Source organism: Falco biarmicus, chromosome 4, assembly GCF_023638135.1.
Source record: "Falco biarmicus isolate bFalBia1 chromosome 4, bFalBia1.pri, whole genome shotgun sequence".
In the NCBI taxonomy this organism is placed as follows: Eukaryota; Metazoa; Chordata; class Aves; order Falconiformes; family Falconidae; genus Falco; species Falco biarmicus.
The window spans coordinates 45,498,080-45,519,537 of NC_079291.1; the positions used below are offsets into that span (position 1 = coordinate 45,498,080).

General features: G+C 42.0%; 1 protein-coding gene across 1 annotated transcript; it reads right to left on the bottom strand.

Annotated features, from left to right (window-relative positions):
• Nucleotides 1-250: 250 nt before the first annotated feature.
• On the bottom strand, nt 251-20,075 carry MAP3K8 (mitogen-activated protein kinase kinase kinase 8). Its single transcript, XM_056334466.1, has 9 exons — nt 19,915-20,075; nt 17,092-17,216; nt 15,816-16,176; nt 12,920-13,084; nt 11,171-11,432; nt 8,428-8,534; nt 4,052-4,204; nt 3,186-3,432; nt 251-1,639 (listed from the first exon to the last, which is right to left on the bottom strand). Exons 2-9 carry the CDS (start codon nt 17,124-17,126, stop codon nt 1,506-1,508), a joined length of 1,464 nt encoding a protein of 487 aa, XP_056190441.1. The 5' UTR covers nt 17,127-17,216; nt 19,915-20,075; the 3' UTR covers nt 251-1,505.
• Nucleotides 20,076-21,458: the final 1,383 nt, after the last annotated feature.

The following is a 21,458-nucleotide window of genomic DNA, read 5'->3' on the forward strand; positions in this document are numbered from 1 at the left end:
GTTGTACACAAACCACTGTGCAACATGCAGGCAGTCCAGAAGGAGTGCTGGGGTCTGAGAATGAGATTTTGTCAGAAACCCTCATCATCTGTTACCAAAGCCCAAAATCCATCAACAACGACCTTCACTCACCTCCCCAACAAGTGGAACAATACGTGTAGCGCACCGAGGCCACGGCAGGGGATGTTAGCCCAAATACAGTCACAGCCTCATGGTGTTTTCAAAAGGGAAAGAACAGAGTGACCACGTCTCAAGGCACTGAGCTGGATTTATTTGACCATATCAGTATCAAACTAGAAATCATCTGTTTAAGACCATGTGTTAGACAAGAGCAGCATTAAATATCAGATGTATGAAAAAGAGACTGTGCTTCAGGAAAGATTCAGTGTACAACATACATAGTATGCCATTTTAACGCAAATGCTTATAAAGAGTCATTCTAAGCATCAAAGAAAGTTTTATAAAAGTTTACGTTCTCATCCCATGGGATGTACAGAACTATGCAGTTTACATAGTTTTACTATCATCCAAAACATCATGTTTCAAATGTACGAGGCACAGCAAGAACAATAATACAATTCCATTTCCATAGGAACATAAACACAGCTTGTCACTTCTGACATGCTTTCCAAACCACAGCACTCACGACAATTACACGTGTACAATTTTTGAAGTATTAAGAAGCATGAGTCTGGAGCCTGCCCACTGTTACCGATTGGGAATAACATTTGATCGACCCTTGAAAACTACTCAAGATACCCTTGCAGTAGCTGTAACACAGGAAGCCACTGCCATGCTTTCTCAGGGCCAGCTTGCTGTGCTATTCCCGAAGATAACCAACACTGCCAGTGAAGGATTACCTCCACCCACAAAGGGGGACAGTGCCCTGATTAGCTCCGACAGCCCAGGGAAGATGCAAAGTTAAAACACATCTTTAATCAAGTGATGCTTTGGCTCCAGAGATAGCTGATAGAAATTAGCTCTGCTTAAGAGAGGCCCTGATTTCCATTAAGCATGACCAGAGACTGGTCAAGCCTCAAAGACAAAACAAGACTGAACCACTCTAACTGGTTAAATCAAGAACTTTTTTTTTTTTTTTAAGGTTTCCTCTAAGGACAGCTTAGAGAGACTGAATCTTACAGCCCACATGCTCAATTACTATTATTCTTTTTCATGGAAGTACTTGCAAGCAATATATATATTATAAGTTTTATAAAAGTGCAAGGCCCAGCACAGGAAGATATCCTGGATTAAGGCATCCCAGCAGTGTTCTTTTTGCCATCTTCTTGTTGGTCAACCAACAAATGCACAAAGGTCATTGCTTGGGATCAGCTTATCAGAGCCCCTAAGGGTTTAGCTTAACCGTCTGTGCAATTAAACACTATTCACATTTGACAGCCTACAATGGCAATATTTTTATGTACAAATTTGAAAATCAAGTCTTAAAATCCATTTTTAAGAGGTAGAGGTCCATTTCTGACCTGCCAACATAAAATGTTACTGGGTCAGTTGTATTCTAAGGCTGGTGGTCCCCTAACAATATTGAAGTAACCAGCTAGAGCTCCAAGGTCTATGTAGAGTGATCTTTGCCTCTTTAGCAGGTCCGACTCTTCCATACTCCCAGTACACAACGAGGAATCTAAAAAGAAAAGAGAAAAAGCATGTCATTGTTGCACAAATAGCCACACTAGTTCTGTTTCATGGTTGTAGACACTACAACCAATATTTGCTTTTATCTATCTGTGGTTTAGAAAGCTTCATTTTTAAGGACAACATAACATAAAGCTCATGTAAAATAAAATAAAATAAAAGACAACAAATCAATCCACAACACTAGTGCAAAGAAAATTAAGCAGTTTGCTACTGAAAACTCCAAGTGTGTTCAACTATTTAAAAAAAAACCTCCCTCAGCTGGGACAGCTAGGCAGAGCTTCCTCATCCATCGAGCTATAGTGCTAAGGGAGAGTTTGATGCAAGAAAAAACCCCAACTGCTAACTTTCTGCCAGCTGAGAATTCCCCTTCATTATAAAGCAATTTTAATCTAAACAGATAATATCCTCTTTAAGTCACTGGGTGTGACAATACTGAATAAATATGGGACCATCAGTCTCAAGATGATTTTTTTTCCTTTTAAATCAAGGTCTGAAGAAACCAGACCTAGTTTGCAACAGCAGAACTCCCCTGAATACTTGTATAATGACTGTCCTGGAATCTCAAACATCTAAAGTTTCAGTTTAATGCTCAAGTATTTTTTCATCTTCAAAAGAATTGATCCAGATGGCCTGAGCCAGTCAAAGGGTTATGCACCCACAAAGCAAAATCCAGAAGGAGCAATGCCATTCTAGATGCAAAGGCTGTGATCAATTTAAATTTAAATGCTAAGTGGATTTGTTGCAACAACTATGCATTACAGCACACAAAACTTTGCATAGGTATCTTTTCGAATACTTACCACAATCAAATAAACCACTTGTCTGGGGTCAGTTTTTAAATGCCCTTTGTTATGCCTCTCCTAACAGAAATGTTAGACAGAACAAAAGCATTTTGAAGTCTGTTAATAGGTTGCTGGCACTAAATCTCCCTTGGGCTTGGTATTATCTGAGGACACACTGAGTTTCCTAACTGGTTCATGTATTATCCTTCATAAAGCACTTATTAATGCACAAGAACTATGTTCTATTCTACAGTCATTTTTGGTTTTAAAACGAAAGGCTTGTACTGCTGACACTCAACAATACTACAGTTATGGTTTTGTGTGTATCTTTTTCTTTGAGAAGGCAAAAAGCTTTGGATTTGGTGGTCGTGGTGGTTGTTGGACTTTTTATTTTGTTGTTGTTAACAAATCACTAGTGTCAATAAAACACCGCTACTACTGTGGCAAATTAAGGCAATTTAGGACAGCAACCTACACTTTGCAAAGTGCCCTGAACGACTGCCAGGGCTTTTTCATGAGCCAGCCTTTCTGGAGCTGCAGAATTCAGGCTGTTCTTCCCCTGCTGAAGTCAACGGGCGTTTTACGTAACACTTAATGAGCTCTGGGTCTGATCTCATCTGACTGGGATTTTTACTGGTCTCTTTCCAGCAGCTTTTTGAGTTTCGTTTGTTTCTAAACACTCACTCAAATCAAGTTTTGACACAAAGTAAAATCTACAAGGTGCAAGGTAAGTAAACCGGGTACCATTACCTGTAATGTTTTCTGGCAACTGCAGCTCCTTCCTCGCAAGTAGTCTTTTCCTTTCAAACAGTGCTGAGTCCAGGCTCTGGCACCGCGGCTGCTCTTCTGGGGGTGGGTGTAAGGCTCCGTGTTTCAGTAAGTCTGCTGCAGACAGCCTATGATTAGGATTCCTTTCTAGAGCTGCTTCTAGCAACTCTCTCATGGAAGTGCTGCAGTCTTCAGCTATGTCCTCTAAGGGGGGCGCTTGCTTGTGTATCTGTTGGAATAAAAAGAACGTTGAAACAGTTATTCCATAAAACAATGGAAGGGGAAGTCACAGATAACCACGAGTGGTCTGGGAATTCCCCACTTACAACTCATCACCTCCCTAAGCTGGGCTGGTCAGTTACAACAGAACATGTAACTGCACAAAAATCCACCTTTTCAAATTCAAATTTTACCATAAATTTAAAAACTCAAATCAACGCCAGGCAAGCCTAAAATCTGGTGCAATGTAAATTTACCAGATTTCTGTACACACTGGAAGAATCAGAGAATTAAATTTGTGAGACTCCAGTTTTTATCTGCAACTCCTAGGCAAAACAAACAAGTAGGGCTTGTTTCAATCAAGTTTCACACTGTTCTAACACCGTCCTTGCAGTACACCGAAGGCCTGTAAATGGTAACACAAACCACAGAGATGACACCAGCTCAGCCTCTGTCTTCCCCTAAACACTCAAACCCCCACTTCTTCCCTCCTTCCCCTGAAGCAAAAAGTATGATATCACCTCTCTGACAAAGATTTTGATAGTTTTTATATGACTGGAGCTTTCCAAACAAGGCTACTTTAAACCCTTCAACTGAAACTGAGCTATGGCTTTGCTAAGGACACTTACAATATAGAGGTAGGATGGATATGCAGAACGAGGATATCTGTTCACCCAGGGCGGGATGCCAGTTTGCATATGAATAATAGTAGCTCCCATACTGTAGATATCTGCTTTTGTTGTGTGGCCTCTGCAGAGGATAACTTCAGGGCTCATGTAAATCTGGGAAGAACAGTCAAAAAAAGATTAATCAATAGAGGGAAACAACAGCAAAGACAAATTGTGACATTTTGTGATCCAGGAAACCCCCCTCTAAAGGGATGCACCCTACTAGCACCACTAGCACCTGCAGCCTAAAGACCAAGCACCACCTAGAAAATATGATTTTTTTCTGCTCTGCACATTACCACAATCACAGAGATTTTCTGGTCTGGCACCTGGACAAACTCATATTCCAGGTTTGCTCTCTCCAGACAGGCCACAGCTCAGTGGCTATGGGACTTCGCTCAGCTGTGAGAGGCTGAGGTTCAGGCCATAACTCTGCTTCGTTCAGTTGGGTAGCAGGAACCTCATCCTTCCACAGCAAAAGAAGCAAGGTGCCTGAATTGCCAGTTTATTTTGTGGGGCACTGCTGGGACCGCTCCATTCTGCCTGAACAACATAGGCGCGTGCTAGGCTAAAGAGAGAGGGTTGACCCCCACTGCTAGCCACCCCGCTGGGGGTAGGAGTCCATTCTCTCACATCCCTTGCATTGGATACTACACAACTCTTCTGAGAAGAACTGACAGATGCACACTTTCCTGCCTTACTTACTCTTCTCCTCTCAACCCTTTATCCAATAACCTGCATGTTGGGGCATCATCCTAAGAAATGGGATAGTGAGGAACAAGCCAGGTTTAAGGCAATGCATAAATTAAAAGTCAGGTCTCTTATGTCCTGCTGCATGCCCTTTCCACCTGGTTACCCCCAGAGCAGCTATTTTGAGGCAAGCATCCCTCTTCCACCCTGCGGGGTTTTTTTAACCAAAAATTCTAATCTCATCTAAACCAAAATACAGTCTCCACCCAAACATTTCACTGAAACATTTGGATTTGTAAAGACCCTGAAGAAGGATCTGGTGGGAAGCTCCTACCAGCTACAGGCAGCTGGGAACCAGACAGGCAGGATGGCGGTGGCACACCCCGCGGCTGGCAGGAGCTGCCAGCACAGCTCTGCCTCCGCCACTGGCCCAGCGAGCAGGTTTCAACACAGCGTGGGCACAGCCCAACACACCAGGTTAGCAAGCCACCCTATTTGCTGCTGGTTTCTACTTTTCCCTCACCCAATTTCCCTCTAAAGGAGCCAAACAGAACTTTAATTAGTTCAAGTCATCCTGCCACAAAGAATCACATTAAAAGCTATTAACTGACACAAGAGCAGGAAGTTAAGTCATCATCACATGGGTTTACTGCTTATTACCATAGATTGAGCACAGCTGTAGGGCTCAGGCAAATTCTGAGGAGTATTTCCCAGTAAATCACGTATGATACCTGCAAACAGAGCTTCCAACTGGAAGCATGTGCAAAGGTTCAGCAGGCATCTACAGGTGCTACTTACTCCTATCACTGCTTTCCTCAGGGCTAAGATAGAACAAGTACATCTGCACCTGCCACCTTTAAAGTCTCTTAAGGAGCAAAGAACAGAATTTCTACGTTTGTTAAAAAAAAAAAAACCCAACCAAAAAAACCCACAAAAAAAAAAAAGGCATTAGCAAATACAGGCAACTTGAGTGAAAGTTGCATAAACAAAAAGCAGCTGCCTTGCTGAGGAAGAAAGAATGCTGGAACAAGAACCTGTCTGCAGTTATAGTCAAAGTGTAAAAATCGTCAAGATGCACCTCCACTGCACAAGGACAAAAAGCAAAAGTTAGATGTGCACCAATGCTATGATTTCAGACTGATTTAGACTAGCCTAAAACTACCAAAACAGGCAGCACAAGCTCTGAATACTTTCCCATTCTCACTCCTTCCTACTGCTGGGCTGGCACTTGTCTGCCATTCAGACCAGAGACATAACCCAGCTAAAAACCAGTCCTTTTCTTCATGCTATGCTACTTTTAGTTTAGCGTTCCTGCAAATTAATTACACCTTCCACATTTAATAAAACTTAACAGACAACTTTTTTCTCCCCTCAGATAGTTTTAACTGAAGCTTACATATTTTAACAGTGACAGAAACATAACAAAGCATAGCAAATACCTAGCAAATATATTTCCTGCAGAGCAGTTTCATCACAACCCTAGTATACTGTGTCGCATGCCTTGTGCATACACTGTTCAGAAAAGCCAGGTTTGTCATGCTACACCAACTAAATAGAATTTAACTCTCTTTCAATCATTCTGCCCAGAATTGCAACTATTCATTTTCATAAACACAAAGAAGATTCACTACATTCAGATCACCTGTGCTATAGACACAAATAGAAATCCTACCCCCCCAAACAAGAACATGCACAGGAGAAAGGTAACTCCAACTGCCACTTCCTTTGTGGACACGAGTCCCTGCCAATACCAGATGTAAGAGAAATCAGTCAGTCCACAGGCACGACGCTGCATGGTGGTGATGATAGAGCCCTAACAAGGGGTTGCACAACCACATGCAGAAACAACACTCCTGGACAGCTGCACCACTTCTTAAGGCTGCTTTATAGAGGGTGAAAAACTCAGGAGGGCTTTGGAGAATCAAAATCTTACTTTGAAAAAAATCAAGAAAGCCAGCACAATAAAGACTGTAAAGCACATTTGTGGGTGACTGGATTCGGCACCCCACAAGGCTGAACAAAGGCACTGTGGACAGGAAGATGCCTAGGAGGAAGACTGTGAGCAGAAAAACCTATACGCTAGCATTCATGATGCTCCTGTAAGTCTGTCACTGGTATTCGAAAATCTCCTTTCCCAGTGCCCTCTCTGCAACCTTACTTCTGGCCTGTGATGCTGCGACAGAGCAGCAGTACTGCTGGTTCCAAGGACTGGCTACCTGTCCCCTGAGACAGCAAACACCAAGCACTGCCACGTTTCATGGTTGTGGGGATTATCCGCTTTCTGAAGACATAACTGCAGATGCTCAACAGTGTGGAATAATTTTCTCCCTACTAAATCAAGAACTAAGTGTTTTTCACAGTAGGTCAGTCCTCCAACTAGACGTGGATCATCACCAGTCCACTCCACAAACCTGGAAATTTCCTGTTTACACACATCTCCATCCTTGTGAAATACCTTACCACAGCCTTCAATTCATTCCCACCATTTTTCTTATTCTCATTAACATCACACAAAAGCCCCTTAAACAAACAAACAAAAAACTTCAAACTAAACCAAAACAACCCCCCCCACAAAGCATGTACATTAAATGCCAGAAAGCATGTTGCTTCCAGTACAGTAAGCATTTTAAGCTTTTAATTCCCCTGACTAGAAAGACAGTGAAAAAAAATGTTCAAGTATTTTCCCAAATATCTTGGAAAAAAATAAACAAACAAGCCTAATGTTCTGTGAAATCTTGGTTTATCCTACCCTTCCAAGGAGTTAAATACTTTTTGTCAGTTATACAAGTATCTCCTCTAAACACATGCCTATGCTGTGGAAGACTATCAAAATTGTAAGCACCAACGTTTCAGCTGAAGCGTTTCCTGTAAACAACTTCCTCCAGCAACACAGAGCACACAAACCCACATTTGCAGCAACTATCCAAGCTACTTGCTGCTGCCTGGTTGTTTGCTAAAGCACCAGCCCTGGGAACACCTTGGCATGATTGTAGCCCAAATGGTGTGCAGGACCTCAGTGCACGTTCAGAGTCAAAGTTATAGAGAACGTTTAAAAGGCCCCCACCTCCATCACTGTAATGTCTAAGCAAGTTTAATAGATAAATCAACTGTGCCATACGTAACCCCCAAAGGACAAGTGCATTACATGTAGATGGGGAAAAGGGCTTAGAAATGCTAAGGGACTAAACCCAGAGGTCTGTAATTTCTGCAGTTTCAAAGGAGGAATCAAACTACTGTGTTGGGCAGGCCACCCCAGTCCATAACTGGTATCTCAGAAGAAATCTTTGCTAGAGCAAAGAACAAATTCCTGTCTGAAGTGTCTCTAACCAGCAGCTGATCCACTGCAAACAACCTTCTTTTGACTTCAGTGAACCCTGATTTCTCTTTGACTTCATATTTAATAATCTAACAAACGGGACTGCAGAGAAAGTGACATGGCTTTCAAAGTGTAACACCTGATCCTCTATTCTGCAAGTTGAAATTAAAAATATAATTGAGATTATATTGATGTTTGTTTGTAACTTTTTGAGAAGTTATTACAAAACTCTTTTGCCCAAACTTCTACCCTCAAACTCCACATTTGAGCCTAAGCATCACAACCATGGCAGTAACACAGCATAAGGGCTTTTGTCCCTTCAGCTTCTTACCTCTGTTCCTCTAAGGTCTTTGGGGTAGTAAATGTCTCCAGTCATTTGAACACTTAGGCCAAAATCCACCAAAACAGCCTTAGTTGACATAAAGACAATGTTGCTTGCTAAAAGAAAAGCAAAAATAACAGCATGTAAGTTTCTAGCATGTTTGGCATTTATTCTACAGCATGCCTGTTTCATTTGGATGTTAGCCTGAAAAGGGAGATTAGCACAACCAGCCTCTATAGCTGACAGTCCCTCGCCTACCCAAAACGGGACTGCTAGTGATTGGGTCCAATTTTAAAATCACACCTTAAAAATCAAACTGGAATGGCTTATGTAAAAGAAGAATCAACATTTGGTCATTTTCCAGAGAGAGAGAGAGAGAGAGTGAGAGGCTGAGGGTAAGGGATGAAGGTGGAAGACTGGTAGGCACCTCAGCACAGTGAGGCTTGCCCTGAAGATGTTTTATGGTCTCCAAGGTGAAGAGCATGCTGTGCAGGTCTGGCTATAAACAACATAACTGTTGGTCACCAAGAAGTTTCTCTACATTAATGATTTAAATGAAGACAGAAGCAGAAAGTAACTGAGGCCCCTCCACAGCAGCCACACCAGCCTCCTGCATGGGTCAGCAAGAGCAGCTCAGTGTGACAACAGAGCACAGACTATGGCTGCAAAAGTAATAAAAGACACAGTGTTCCAAAATCCCACTGAATCGCAGCAGTATCCAGGAGCTTTCCTTTCACTTTCCTTCGTAACACTCGGCCTAAGGCACAACTTTGTACTCAAGAGGCTTTCTTTGCAGTTGTATTTCCAATCAAATATTTATGAAGGTAGTGCTCCGTGTAAGCCCTGAGAAATTCCTGTTTGCCGTTTCAGAAGACGTGGATGAATGAAGTCTCCAAGTTACACAACAGAAATGCATTTTTGCCCAGAGGAAACCATGTGTCATTTTCTGTCCTGACAGTGCCCATCCTGACCCGCCAGTGGGAAGACGCAGGTCTGATTTCAGCAGCACTGACTCCTGAAGCAATACTTCACGCAGCTGCCTCCTTACCACTGCTATGAAACTACGTACATGAATCTGTAATTTTAGGGGTACCTTTGAAGATATGGATTTTAAACACCACATAAAGGACGGTGCAGAGGGCCAGACTACCACAGCGCAGCAGGCTCTGCTGCCTGTTCGGGACCACACCATCCCCAGCTTCGGCTGGTTTTGGACTGAAGTTCCACCCCCTACCAAATAGCCTCATGATTTAACTGCTTTCCAGCCAAGGGCTAAAATGAGTAGCAGCGCCAAAATGCTCCAGAGAGCCAACAGAAAGTCCTCCTCCCTTCCTGGCTCAGAGCAGTCTTTCTGTCAACGAAATCCTCTCCTGGGCCAGCAGGACAGACTCAATGGCAGCCCATGCAGCAAGGAAGAAATCGGGGATGGTCAGGAACGGCCCTTTCTATTGAATTCCGCCTGGTGAAGGAAGACACACACCTCGACTCTGCTAGAGTGGAGGGCACAGCTGCCATTAAGGGCCTGCCCCCCTCACACAAAGCGCAGGCTGCAGGCGGGTGCGTGGCCTGGCAGCCATCGGCCAGCTCCACCCCAGCTCCTGCCCTCCATCCCACAGGGCTGAAAAAGGCTGGGAGAAGCAAAACGCACTCACATCTACCACATTCACAACAGGCTGGTTCTCCTATCCACTATCAAAGATGTAGTGGGATGGGTTTTGGCTGATTTGGTTTTTAAACCATTTAATCAATGTCACTGTTACTGCCAATTACGATAAACCCATCGGAAAGGCTCTTACCACAAGTGAGAAAGAACAACTAAGGGGAAAATAAAGCAGTTTTATAGTTGTCAGAATCTCAAAGGTTTACATCTAAAGTACTGACCTGTATCAACTACAAAAAATATGCAAAACAGATTTAAAAAAAATAGCAATTCCTGATAATCATCTTCTGTCAAACTATTTATTTTAACTCTTTGCTTTGAATAATTCTAGTTTAAACTCTCAAGTTTAGCAAAAATGAACTCACAGAAGAGATACATCTTCATTAGAAGTACTGTTACTAGAAAGGCAGAATTTATCTGTGGGGGAAGGTAATGCTGGGAGAAAGGGGGAAGGTAATGCTGGGAGAAATGGTATTTTAAATTAAATTTTAAAGCCATTTTATATTAATGTATTTAATTTAGGTTTAATATCAACATATTTTGATTATTTATAAATGTTAATACCCAGAGCTTTTGAAAAGCAAATATATACTAAAATTTGGAGTAATTGTTTAAATTAAAAAAAAACGCACCAGTACAAATTACGTATTTAGTTCTCAAGTGTCTCAAACTGAGTAACGGCCACGCAGAAACATAAAAACTAAAAGAAGGTGCAAGTGGAAGGTGGGCATGGAAGCACTCAAGATGAATTTACACAGAAAGAGGGAAGCTTCTAGCTTAACATAGACTGATAATTTCTCTCATTCTGTTCAGGTTTTTATTTCAAATTGAGTTGCTCAAGAAAGGCAAAGGAACTATGACTTTCAAATCATCCTCTCCACTGAGTGTATTAATGAAAAGCGTAAAGATCAATTATTTACGCTATTAATGAATAGCGTAAATAACAGGACCTGACCTTGTCCTTTTTTAAGATTATCCATCCCTCCCTCCTCGAGATGCAAGGCTACATGCCCCAGTGGAGTCCTAGGATCTCCACTGGAGTCCCAGTCCAGCCTGGACTAGAAAGCATCCCAAGGAATCACACATACGTACGTTTGATATCATGGTGGATAATCCGCTTGGAGTGGAGAAAGTCAAGTCCTTTCAGAATATGCTTTGTCACCCAAATGATTTCAAATTCTCTCATAGGACCACAACTCTCCAGCTTTTCCATGACAGATCCTCCCTCTCCAGCTTCCATGAAGAGATGGATCGTCTCATCCCACAAAATGGCACCATATAATTCAGCAATGTTTTCGTGACGGAAACATGCCTGTATTTCAACATCCGATGGTTTGAACTGTTCCACTGGAACCTAGAACATTGAAACAAAACCACAAAAAAGCAGCTCAAAAACCAAGTTATCCACACTAACACTAGCTGTCCTATAGATTAAAATGGAAGGAGGAAGCAAAGCACTCCTATGCACTTGTTAAAATACAGAGCTTTATTTTGATGCTGTGACTTGTTCTTCCTTTCTGGTTGAGATACATCCTGTTTAAAGCTGAGAGAGTTTCTGGAATCATGCCCAAATAAAAAGTGCAAACTTCCAGAAAAAGCAATGTAGCAAGAGTTATTCCTGTCAGAACCCAGTGGTTACGCAAAAGCTCTATGCAAACTTCCTGGTGAGGGAGATAAAAATCCACCGCTTTTTCCATTAGCTTTGCACAGTCTCATCTGCTCTACAAGAACTATACACCCACCTGACACATGGATCAGTGCTCAGCACAGTCTACAGACTAGCCATGCTCAGGGCCACCACTGACCTCAACTCAATCCTTATCAGCACTGTTTTACAGCTTACAAGAGATGAAACCTCTCTCAAAGCGAGCACCTGGCAAGCACTATATTTCTTGAAAAAAGTACTGACGGCAGATTGCTAAGCCAATAAAAGCAGTGTTTGCTTACACATGGAAAGGCTACTACCACTGCTTTTATTCTCCTCCCCTCAGACTTGTGGCTGTAAACCAAATAAGAGGCTAATATTTTCATTGCAATGAGAAATACTATTTATATTTTCAGAAGCATCAGGATGTTTTAATTCTGCAGCAGGTTATGCAATCTGTCCCCACGTGGATACGTTGGCTGCAAGGGAAGGACATACAACTGTCTTTCCAACTTTTTCACACACAGAAGTAATACAGGTACTTATTCACGAGCTGGTATACATAGAGCAGTGTCCCAGCTGAGCTTTTACTGGCCCTAAATATTTACCGCTCAATTCAGAATAGTATGTGGAAAAGTAAAGTTGAAAGAAAATGTTGGCTTGCATGAAAATAGGGAGGGTGCTTAACAGTTTTCTTGAAACATCTCACAGCCTTAAACTCAGTCAGTGCCCAAAACACAATGAGAGTTGCACATAAGCTGAGCCCTCTGGGACATTAATGGCATTGGGAGTGAAGAAAACTTAAGTCTCAGGATCACAGTTAAAGGATGAGATCCTAAAACCACCTGCAGCAATGGGGTTTTGCTATCATGTTCAGCAGGGATGTGATCTCACGCTGGTTATTTTACCACCATGAGTACAGCAGAAAGCTGTCTACCTCAGCACCACAGCTCATGTGGCAGTTACACAGGCTTCCAGATACTTTCAAAATGCAGAAACTTTTGCAGTCTCAGAGCCAAAAAATTAAAAGAAACTAACAATTAAAACCATGCATTTTTCCTACCTTGTGTAGCCCAGCAAAACCAAGATGATCATCAGCCTAACAGTAGAATTTGATGCAGATATATTTGAAAATATACTTTATGTACTGTGTCATAAAATATTTGCTCAGAGAGAAAAATAGTCAACTAACATACCAGTTTGCATGCCATTCTTTTCTTGGTTTCTCTGTCTTGGGCTAAGTACACCTTCCCAAAAGCTCCCCGAGGAATAAAATCAGAGCCAATGTTCCTGTAAGTCAGCTTCCACGGAAACAGAAGAACATCCGAGTCAATTTGATAGCGCCCATTCTTGGGTGTGATCTGTGGAGTTGAAAAAACCACAATCAAACAAAAAGAACTCACAATGAAGTTAAAACTACTCCAAGCCTAATTAATTCTATACATGTAGTGAGAAAGAAAAAATTTCATATATACGTGCACGATGCATGCAATCTATTCAGCAGTCTTTATTTAGAAACACCAAATGGGAACAGCATGTGAGGTGTGGCATTCAATCACAGCCCAGGCATCCACGTTTCTCTCTAGTGACTAACTTACCAAGTGTAAGTTGCAATTAATTGTCTTGAAACAACAACAACAGCAGCTGGGTTAATGAAATTACCCACCTCTTCTTATTAGATTTACCTGCACATGTTTGTCCTTCCTGTAATCTGCTAACTTGTTATGCCACATACCTGTTACTCACAAGCTATCTTACATGATGTGAGCAAGAGTTTCAGCATTTCCTAATATCACATGTACTGCTAGGGGAATATATTTTGATTTTCCATCTTGTTTCTGCTGCTTAGTAAAAGATCAAAGAAGTCTGCCACGATTTTACCAGCTACCTTCTAGTTTTATACTATAGTTAAAAAAAAAAAAAAGAATAGGAAGCACACTGTCCATTTTTGGTAGGTAATGTTGGGAGCTTTGGTCCTCTATATCATCAACAAGGCAAGGAGGGCTCCTCCAGGAAGCAATTGAGAGCATCTAAGTCAGTATCTTGTTCTAAATCTTCCCTCTGCAAATGTCAGAGAGAGACCAAACTCCTGACTACAGCCATGTGAGTACTGCTTGAGGTTTGATGTTATTTCTTCAGCCTCTTAATATTCTTGCAGCTAAAGAATGAATCTTTCCTGTGAATATGCTTTTAAGTAATTCGTGTATATACAGTACTGTCAGTATCTGGAGTATGATTAACCTACTTAGAGCTACTTTATTGAGATTCTTGAATATATGTAAAAGCATATCAAGGATATTTATCACTTCACATCTGTCACATGGCCTCACATACCGAGCTCTTCAGCTACATTTTTTAAGATAACAGCATATTAGGAAGATTATTTGGTTTAGTTTTCTTTTTAAGATGTAACACAATCTTTTTGTGCTTTAACCACCTTCATGTTTTTCAATTGGGAAAGTAACTTCTTGGCTGCTAAAGCTGTCATCTGTGACTAGTATGTACATGAAATAAGTTCATTCTTCAAAGTTCTTAATTTTGGGGATGATAAGTTCTTAACTATTGAGGGGCAGTATCTTTTATTAAAGGTATTTTGCTTAGGAGATGCAGAATGAGCCTTCCCTCTACTTATCAGAACCAAGCTAAAGCCTAGTAATCCATACATTTTGCCTGCTCGCTTCTGCATTTCAAGGGGTTGAGACTAGCTAATCCATAGGGGTTACACCTATCCTGGAAAGAAACACTGACTGAGTGGAGCAGACTTGCTGAGGGAGAGCGCAACAATCACCACACAGGAGGTTTTCAGGACTAGTTCCTAGCCTGCTCATGGAGTGAATGCTCATTTGTGGCTGTAACGCATCCTCCAGCTTCAGTTTCAAATGAAAGAAATCCAGTTTGTGTGCTCCAAGACCCTTTGTGATGCAAGCCACAGTGTGGGTCACCAGGCAATCAGCAACACTCCTGATCCTAACTAAAATGCTGTAGATATTTACAATGTAGATGCACTTGCTGAAATGCACATACAGGTAATGTCCTGCCTCCAGTCCTCAGCTGCTTAATGGGATCACATGCACCTAATAGTACTTGGTTCACAGCAATTGTATGTATCTGTAGAAACAACATGCAAGCAAAACAACCACGAGTATGCAGAACAGTGTCTGTCCTAAGTATAGGAAACATTTAATACTCCTAGGTGTCATTTCAACATTAGAGTTTAAAACTGACTCTTTTGCAATACTGCAATGCTCCCTCCAAATCAGAATAAGGCGATACTTTGTACTGTTTCAAACCCCAGTAACCAGTAGGACTCAAGCAACAAATGTTCACATATAAAACATATTACATGCAAGATATTTAAGTTGATAGAAGCAGAACACTTTAAGAAAATAGAGCAGCAGCACAAATACATTTGAATAAACTTCCCTTTCATAATTGCTTCCAGAGCAACTGATTTTCAATAGAAGTCCAACGACCCTAATATCTACAGGTGCTTATAGAACACAATTTTAGGGAAAAAATGAACATATCTCTAAGCAATGAATCTATACTTGAATTCAGCAGTGTGTGATATCATATAATATTGTAGCTCTGAAAGTCACAGTTCATACTATATGCTTTTTCTCCTTATCTTGCTTTTTTACACTTTGTGAAGATAAAGTGAATTCAGTAACTACACCAAAATAGATCCTAGACTTTTATTTGGGAGTTTTTCATAATGAACTCTTTACTGCACGAAGTAAAGGCACTGGGAAACCCTTAGCATCTCCTGAACCTCTAAGCCATCATAGTTGTGGCTTTTGCTTTTTTACTATGCGTCTTAAGTTTGTATTGGGAAATTTTTTGTAATTTCAAGGGATACCAAGAGCCTGTTAACCTATAGTCAGCCTTTCTAAACAACAGTCCTTTCTCCATAGCTGCCTGAGCCTGCATGGGCTAGACTTGATGACTTCAGAGATCCCCTCCATTCCCCAGTTTGCACAAAGAACAACAGCCTGTTACTCCTGGGACTGGGGGTGATCTTCGTTTAGGTTCAGTAAAACCTTCTAACTCCTAAGGTTTACTAATTTTCAAGTGAAAAGAAGAGAGACATACCATATTCAGGAGGATTCCAGATTCTTGCTGTCTGCATCCTTTAAATTGTTTTGCAGTGTTAGATACCTGATTTGCAAAAGCAAGCAGGTCTTCCACAGTCCCGTATTTGACAGAGGACATCAAAGAAACCTCCCTTTCACAAAACAGTAAAGATTCTGTACGTTCTTCATTTTGATTTGACTCTTCACACATTGTAAGTAAGCTGTCTTTATAGACTGCAAGGTCTCCACCTGGATAAAGGTTTTCCATGATGTCTATCACCTCAGACATATTTAAATTAGTTAGCAACAAGTCAATCTCCTCTTTGCTATCACTCCCCGTGCTCATATACTCCATTACTGTCCACTTTGCAAAACCACTCCTGCAAAAAAACAAACAAACAAACCTGAAAACACTTTTCATCTAAATTTTTTTTAGCAAATGAATGTTTTAGAAAGAAAAGAAGTAAGTGTGGTGATAGACAGCTCATCATTACACAGTTAAGATTTAAAATTATTAATTTGGATTATGAAGAAAATAATAATTAGTAGACTGGATGAAGAGGAAATGGAGAAAAAGTCTTTGCTAATGAAATTCTATTTAGAAGTTATTAGTGAACTTCCTCTGTCACTCATTCTTGGAATTTACTTTGATAAAGCTTTTTATTAAAGGAACTGGCACAGTAAGGTAGCACGAACTAGTTATATTTTGCTGGATATGCAAAAATAAGGAGCAACCTCAATAAAAATGAAGAAATTCATTACTTGGAAATGAACGACAGAAATAGATATCAACATACTCAATTAGTTTATCCCTAAGTTTTTATGAGCAATTTATGCGATGTGTCCAGGAAAAGGAGAAGGTCATGGAGCAAGATCATTCCACTAGTAATAAGCACCTATTAGTATCGTTGCATAAAGCACAAGTAAGTCACCACCTGAGATACACGAACCATCATTTCTGCAAATACTTGATCAGAACTAGACTTGAACCGAAATTTTCACCAGTTTCAGAAGACAATCAGAAATTGAGTTATCACAAAAGCTTTGAAGCAGTTTCCAGCAGTCTGTTCTGCCCTCACTAGTCCTAACAAAAATTTTTGAAGATAAATCTTGACCATTTTGCTGAAGTGGACTTTCACTACAAAACTGGGTTCAACTTCTCATAAAGTCCCTTCCTATCTCAGGTTCCTACTTCAAGTCAGAGTTACTCTATTCATGTTAGAAACATATGCATGGTCGGTCATTAAAATACTTATACAAATAGTTTTCAATATGCGAATGTCTAGAACACTTACCTTGTATTTATCCAGGTTACATCACACAAAACCATCAATAATGTCTCAATATAATCCCTAAAGTCATCATGTTTCTTGAACCTGTATTTACCACCGATGATAATTTCACAGCGTTCTGTAGTAGTCTATTAAAAAAAGCAAAACAAATAAAGCCATGGCATACCAGCTCAGGCAGAAGGACTGGTTTATACTCATATGACCATTTGCTTCACAGACTTCACGGAAAGGAAAACTAGTAATCACAAGGCTGAGATAACAGGGGATTTTCTGCAGAAAAAGATGACAGCTCAAATAAAGAATCAAGCTACTGCATGATCATTCAGATTTCCAAGTAGTAGTGAAAAATAGTTTTTCCATGGTTAGATCCTGAGTTTTATTCTCCCTGCCTCACACTTACCAATAGCAGAGAAGGATCTCCTTTTTCTCTAGCAAAACCCAGTAGAGCATGCCCTATTTAGAGAGCTCTCATTTCCCTTTTTTATAATCCACTGCAATCATCTACTCTGAGCAAAAGATAACATCCAAACAAAAAGATACTTCCAAAAAAACCACAACCAAACCCCAAAAAAAGAGGAAAAGAAAAAGGAAAAAGAAAAGCAGCAAGCTCACAACCCATTTATCTCAAGGTCCAGCAGCAGACTGTCCCCTGAGGACACGAAGCAATGCCATTTACCCAGGTACAGTTTCTGGTTATGATCATTATCTTTCTTACCCTCCCCACAAGGATGTGGAAGCTTTGCGGCACATATTTCTCATGGGTTAGAGTATTTACGTCAGCAATAACGTTGAAGAAAACCGAGTAAAATGATGCGGCTGACTTGGCAAAGAAACTCTGACCACGTGCAGCGAGTTTGAAAGGCAGGACAGGACAGCTCAGCAGATGCTGCATAGGAGGAAAAGGCAAGGGGAGTGCCTGCGGTGCAACGCGCTCCTTTTCAAAACCCCAGGGTGACAGTGGCAGAGCACCACTGTGCCCCCCGAAGACAGACACAACGACTTTCACCAGCACTCTACACCAGTTCACCCAGCCTCCAGTCAGCCTGATGGCACCCGTAGCATCAGGGCAGCCAGGTAGGAAACCTTGCAGTCACTAGCACTACTTGAGTGGGGAGCACCCAGGCTTTGTATTCCGGGTGCTGAGCGAGGTCAGGGTTTTCCAGCCTACACAAGAAATAAAAGATGCTAGGGGTGTTTCCTAACACCTAGCATATCATTTTCCTGCTCTATGCCCAAGCTGAAGGCTGTTAACAAAGCCCGAAGATGTTCATTATAAATGAGATTTCTGTTTTCCCCCACAGCAGGACTTCTACTCGTTGCCTTTTTTTTAGTGCTGAATTAGTGGTGGTAGAGAGAAGAAGCAGTCCAGTCATAAAAGGAACCAAGAAACTGCATGCACCAAGTGAGGTAAAGTTAGAAACTAGTCCTGAGGGACTTTCTGAAGAAAAACATGAGCCTCTAGATGCTCTAGTCTTTTGTGGATAAAGGCAAGTACATACCACGATTAAATTAATTCACTCTCTGATAATGTTTTCATGCATAAGGCTTCTGCACAGTTAGGACAAAATGCAGCTTTCTGTAAGTACCAGCTCTGCTCTGTTCCTCAAAATGTTCCCAAACTACAGTGCAATACTAATAATACTCTTGACAGTTTCACTACTACCCAAAAAAGTAACTAAGTATTAAATGTTTACATAAAGAGAACAGTGTCTAGTCCACCTAAAGCTGATTTTTTAAATGATGCAGCAATATATATATTTCCACCACTGGCAAAAATGGTGTACATTTGCCAACAGGGAATTCATTCTTCCTCTTTATTCCTAAATCCTGCACTAGTATCTGTGGTGGACACTCAAGTAATGTTCTAAATCATTCCATACAAACCAGGTACACAGAGAAATTACATCACTAAGTATGCTTTGCTTAAGTTCTCAGTTAAAAAAGTGGTTTTACATGCAGTGGAAAAATAAAACTAAATATAAGCACTTAAGTCAGCTGCTAAAGCACAAGACTCTTTCTCCAGTTCTGCCATTATTTCAACATCATCACATGAGTAATTTCCAAGCCAAAGGTTTATTTCTCTATTTATCATGAATGGCTTTTCCTTAAACCCCTTCTCCTGAGAAGCGTGCTGCTTCAGAGCATCCTTCTATCCACCATGTTAAACTAAGAGTAACCAGATACCGGACTTCTGAGCCTCTGTGGGATTTTTCTGTGTCAAAAATCAACAAATCAAGAAAACAAAGAAAACTTACAATAATGAAAAAAAAAAAAGACACCTAACCGAAAACTGCACAGACTGGCTTAACAAAATCATATACATATAATAAAGGTTTCTTGTGCTGCTTTTAGGGAATAATTTTCTGGTCTAAATAGCAAGTAATTGTCCACCAGTGATGAAAAAAACCCTCCTTATGTGTTTTTAAGCAAAGTTATCAACAAACCTTGAAAAACACAATCCCCTTGGGAGAAAAAAAAAAAAGTTCTGCTGTTGAGGGACAAAGAATATCAACAACTTCAACTCCACCTCATTTCAGATTTTCACTTGAGAAAAAGAAACCCCCCCGAACCTCCCGGCGCTGACAGTGGCAAAGAGCCCCCCCCCCGCGCTGCGCCCCCCCTCCGGCAGCCCCGGGGCCAGCGCAGGTGCTACGGAGCGACGGACCCCGCGGCAGCTGAGCGCAGCCGGGCACCGCTACAGCCCCCGCACCCCATCCGCTGCCGCCAGCCGCCTCCGCCGCGGCGCAGCCCCGTGCCGTGCCACCGGGGCTCTCCGGCCCCTCTCCCCAGCGCTGCCCGCCGCCCGCGCCCCCCGTCCCCGCTTACCCGCGGAGCGCCGGGAGAGGCCGCGCGCCCGCCCGCAGCCAGCGCCGGGGCCACTCGGCCGGGTCCCGCGGGAAACTCCCGGGGGCGGGGAAGGGCGCAGGTAGCGCCGCCCGCCCTGCCGAGGGCGGGGCACCGGGGCGGCCCCGGCCGAGGTTTCCATTTCGTTTCCTGGAAGGCGGGAGCGAGCGCCGCCCTGCCCCGGGCGCACGGAGCGCGGCCCCGGCGGCAGCTGCCTGTGGCTGGAGGCCCCGGGATCCGCTCCCGCTGCCCCCGCCTTCCCCCGCGCACCGAGCGGGCGCCCCACCAGCCTCCCGTGCACGCCTGGTTTCAGCGTTATCTGAATAACGCTTCCGCTGAAGCTCCGGTGGAATTTAGGACAACAACGCGAAGGATTTGTCAGTGGCAGTAGGATTAAAATACTCTGGGCAACAGTGGCGTGAACTTGGTCATTGCTAAAATTGGGCAGGACTACATTTTATTTCTCGTCCAAAAGGCAGTGACTCTGGTGGGACTGCTGCCCCACTGCTCCTCTTCAGTGAATCGGTTTTCAACCACAGAAGTGGCACCTCTCAATCACCAAAACAAGCTGCCGCAACACTGGGACCTGATGAGCTGGACCTGTCTCAAGGTCTCGTGAGACACCAACTTTATTCTCTGTTTTATTATCTGCACAAATGACTATTTGCTTACTGAAGTTAAAACTTTCATTATAAAGATTCAGGACACTCACTCACCTTAGGCTTCAGTGTTTATTACCAGTAATACAACTCCTTTTCCTGGTTATGTTACCAGATGGACTGACTCCCTTCTTTGAAGGTTTTCTGTTTGCTACCTCTCCTATGTTGTTCAGAATTGTCCAAAGTATGGCACAAATAATATTCTGAAATGTGCAGGCATTCAGACAGACTCACTACCTGATTTTGTTCTCCTTAGCCTTGTAACTTAGTATGTGGAACACTGCTAGCAGAGTTAACGTCAGTTCATACGTGGTTTCTTTTCCAAAATACACAGCAGACAAATATATTGGTAAACCTCCATAAAGAAAGATGTGTCGTCATCTCTGTTGAGGTTGACCTTGTTCACGTGCATTACTCTACACGTTTGCTAAGAAATGTCTGTGAAAAAAATGCAAGAAAGCTGAAGATGATTAAAGGGAAAAAAAAAACCAAACAGTAAGGAAATTAAGGGGATTGGGGAAGAAGGTAGGTTACAGAGAGGTAAAAAGGAGAGAGGCCAGGCCAAGGAGAGGGTGGAATTGGCAGCACCTTGAGAGTGGGAGGGTAAGCGTGAGTAATGCATCCTTAACATGTAGCAGCTCTCACGCTAGTTCTCTTTCAGGAACTTGCATGGGTTATTATTTTTTTCTAAACCCACAATTAATTTTAATGAAACCATTTTCTTTTTTTAGATCAGCCTCAAAGGGGAAAAGAGGAGGAGTTTCTCTTCCCTCCACATCAATGAATTTAAGAAGGACAAGTCATAGGATTCCAGAGGAAACTCGCCATGGAGAGATGGAGGAAACACAAGTTTCTGCTCCATGACAT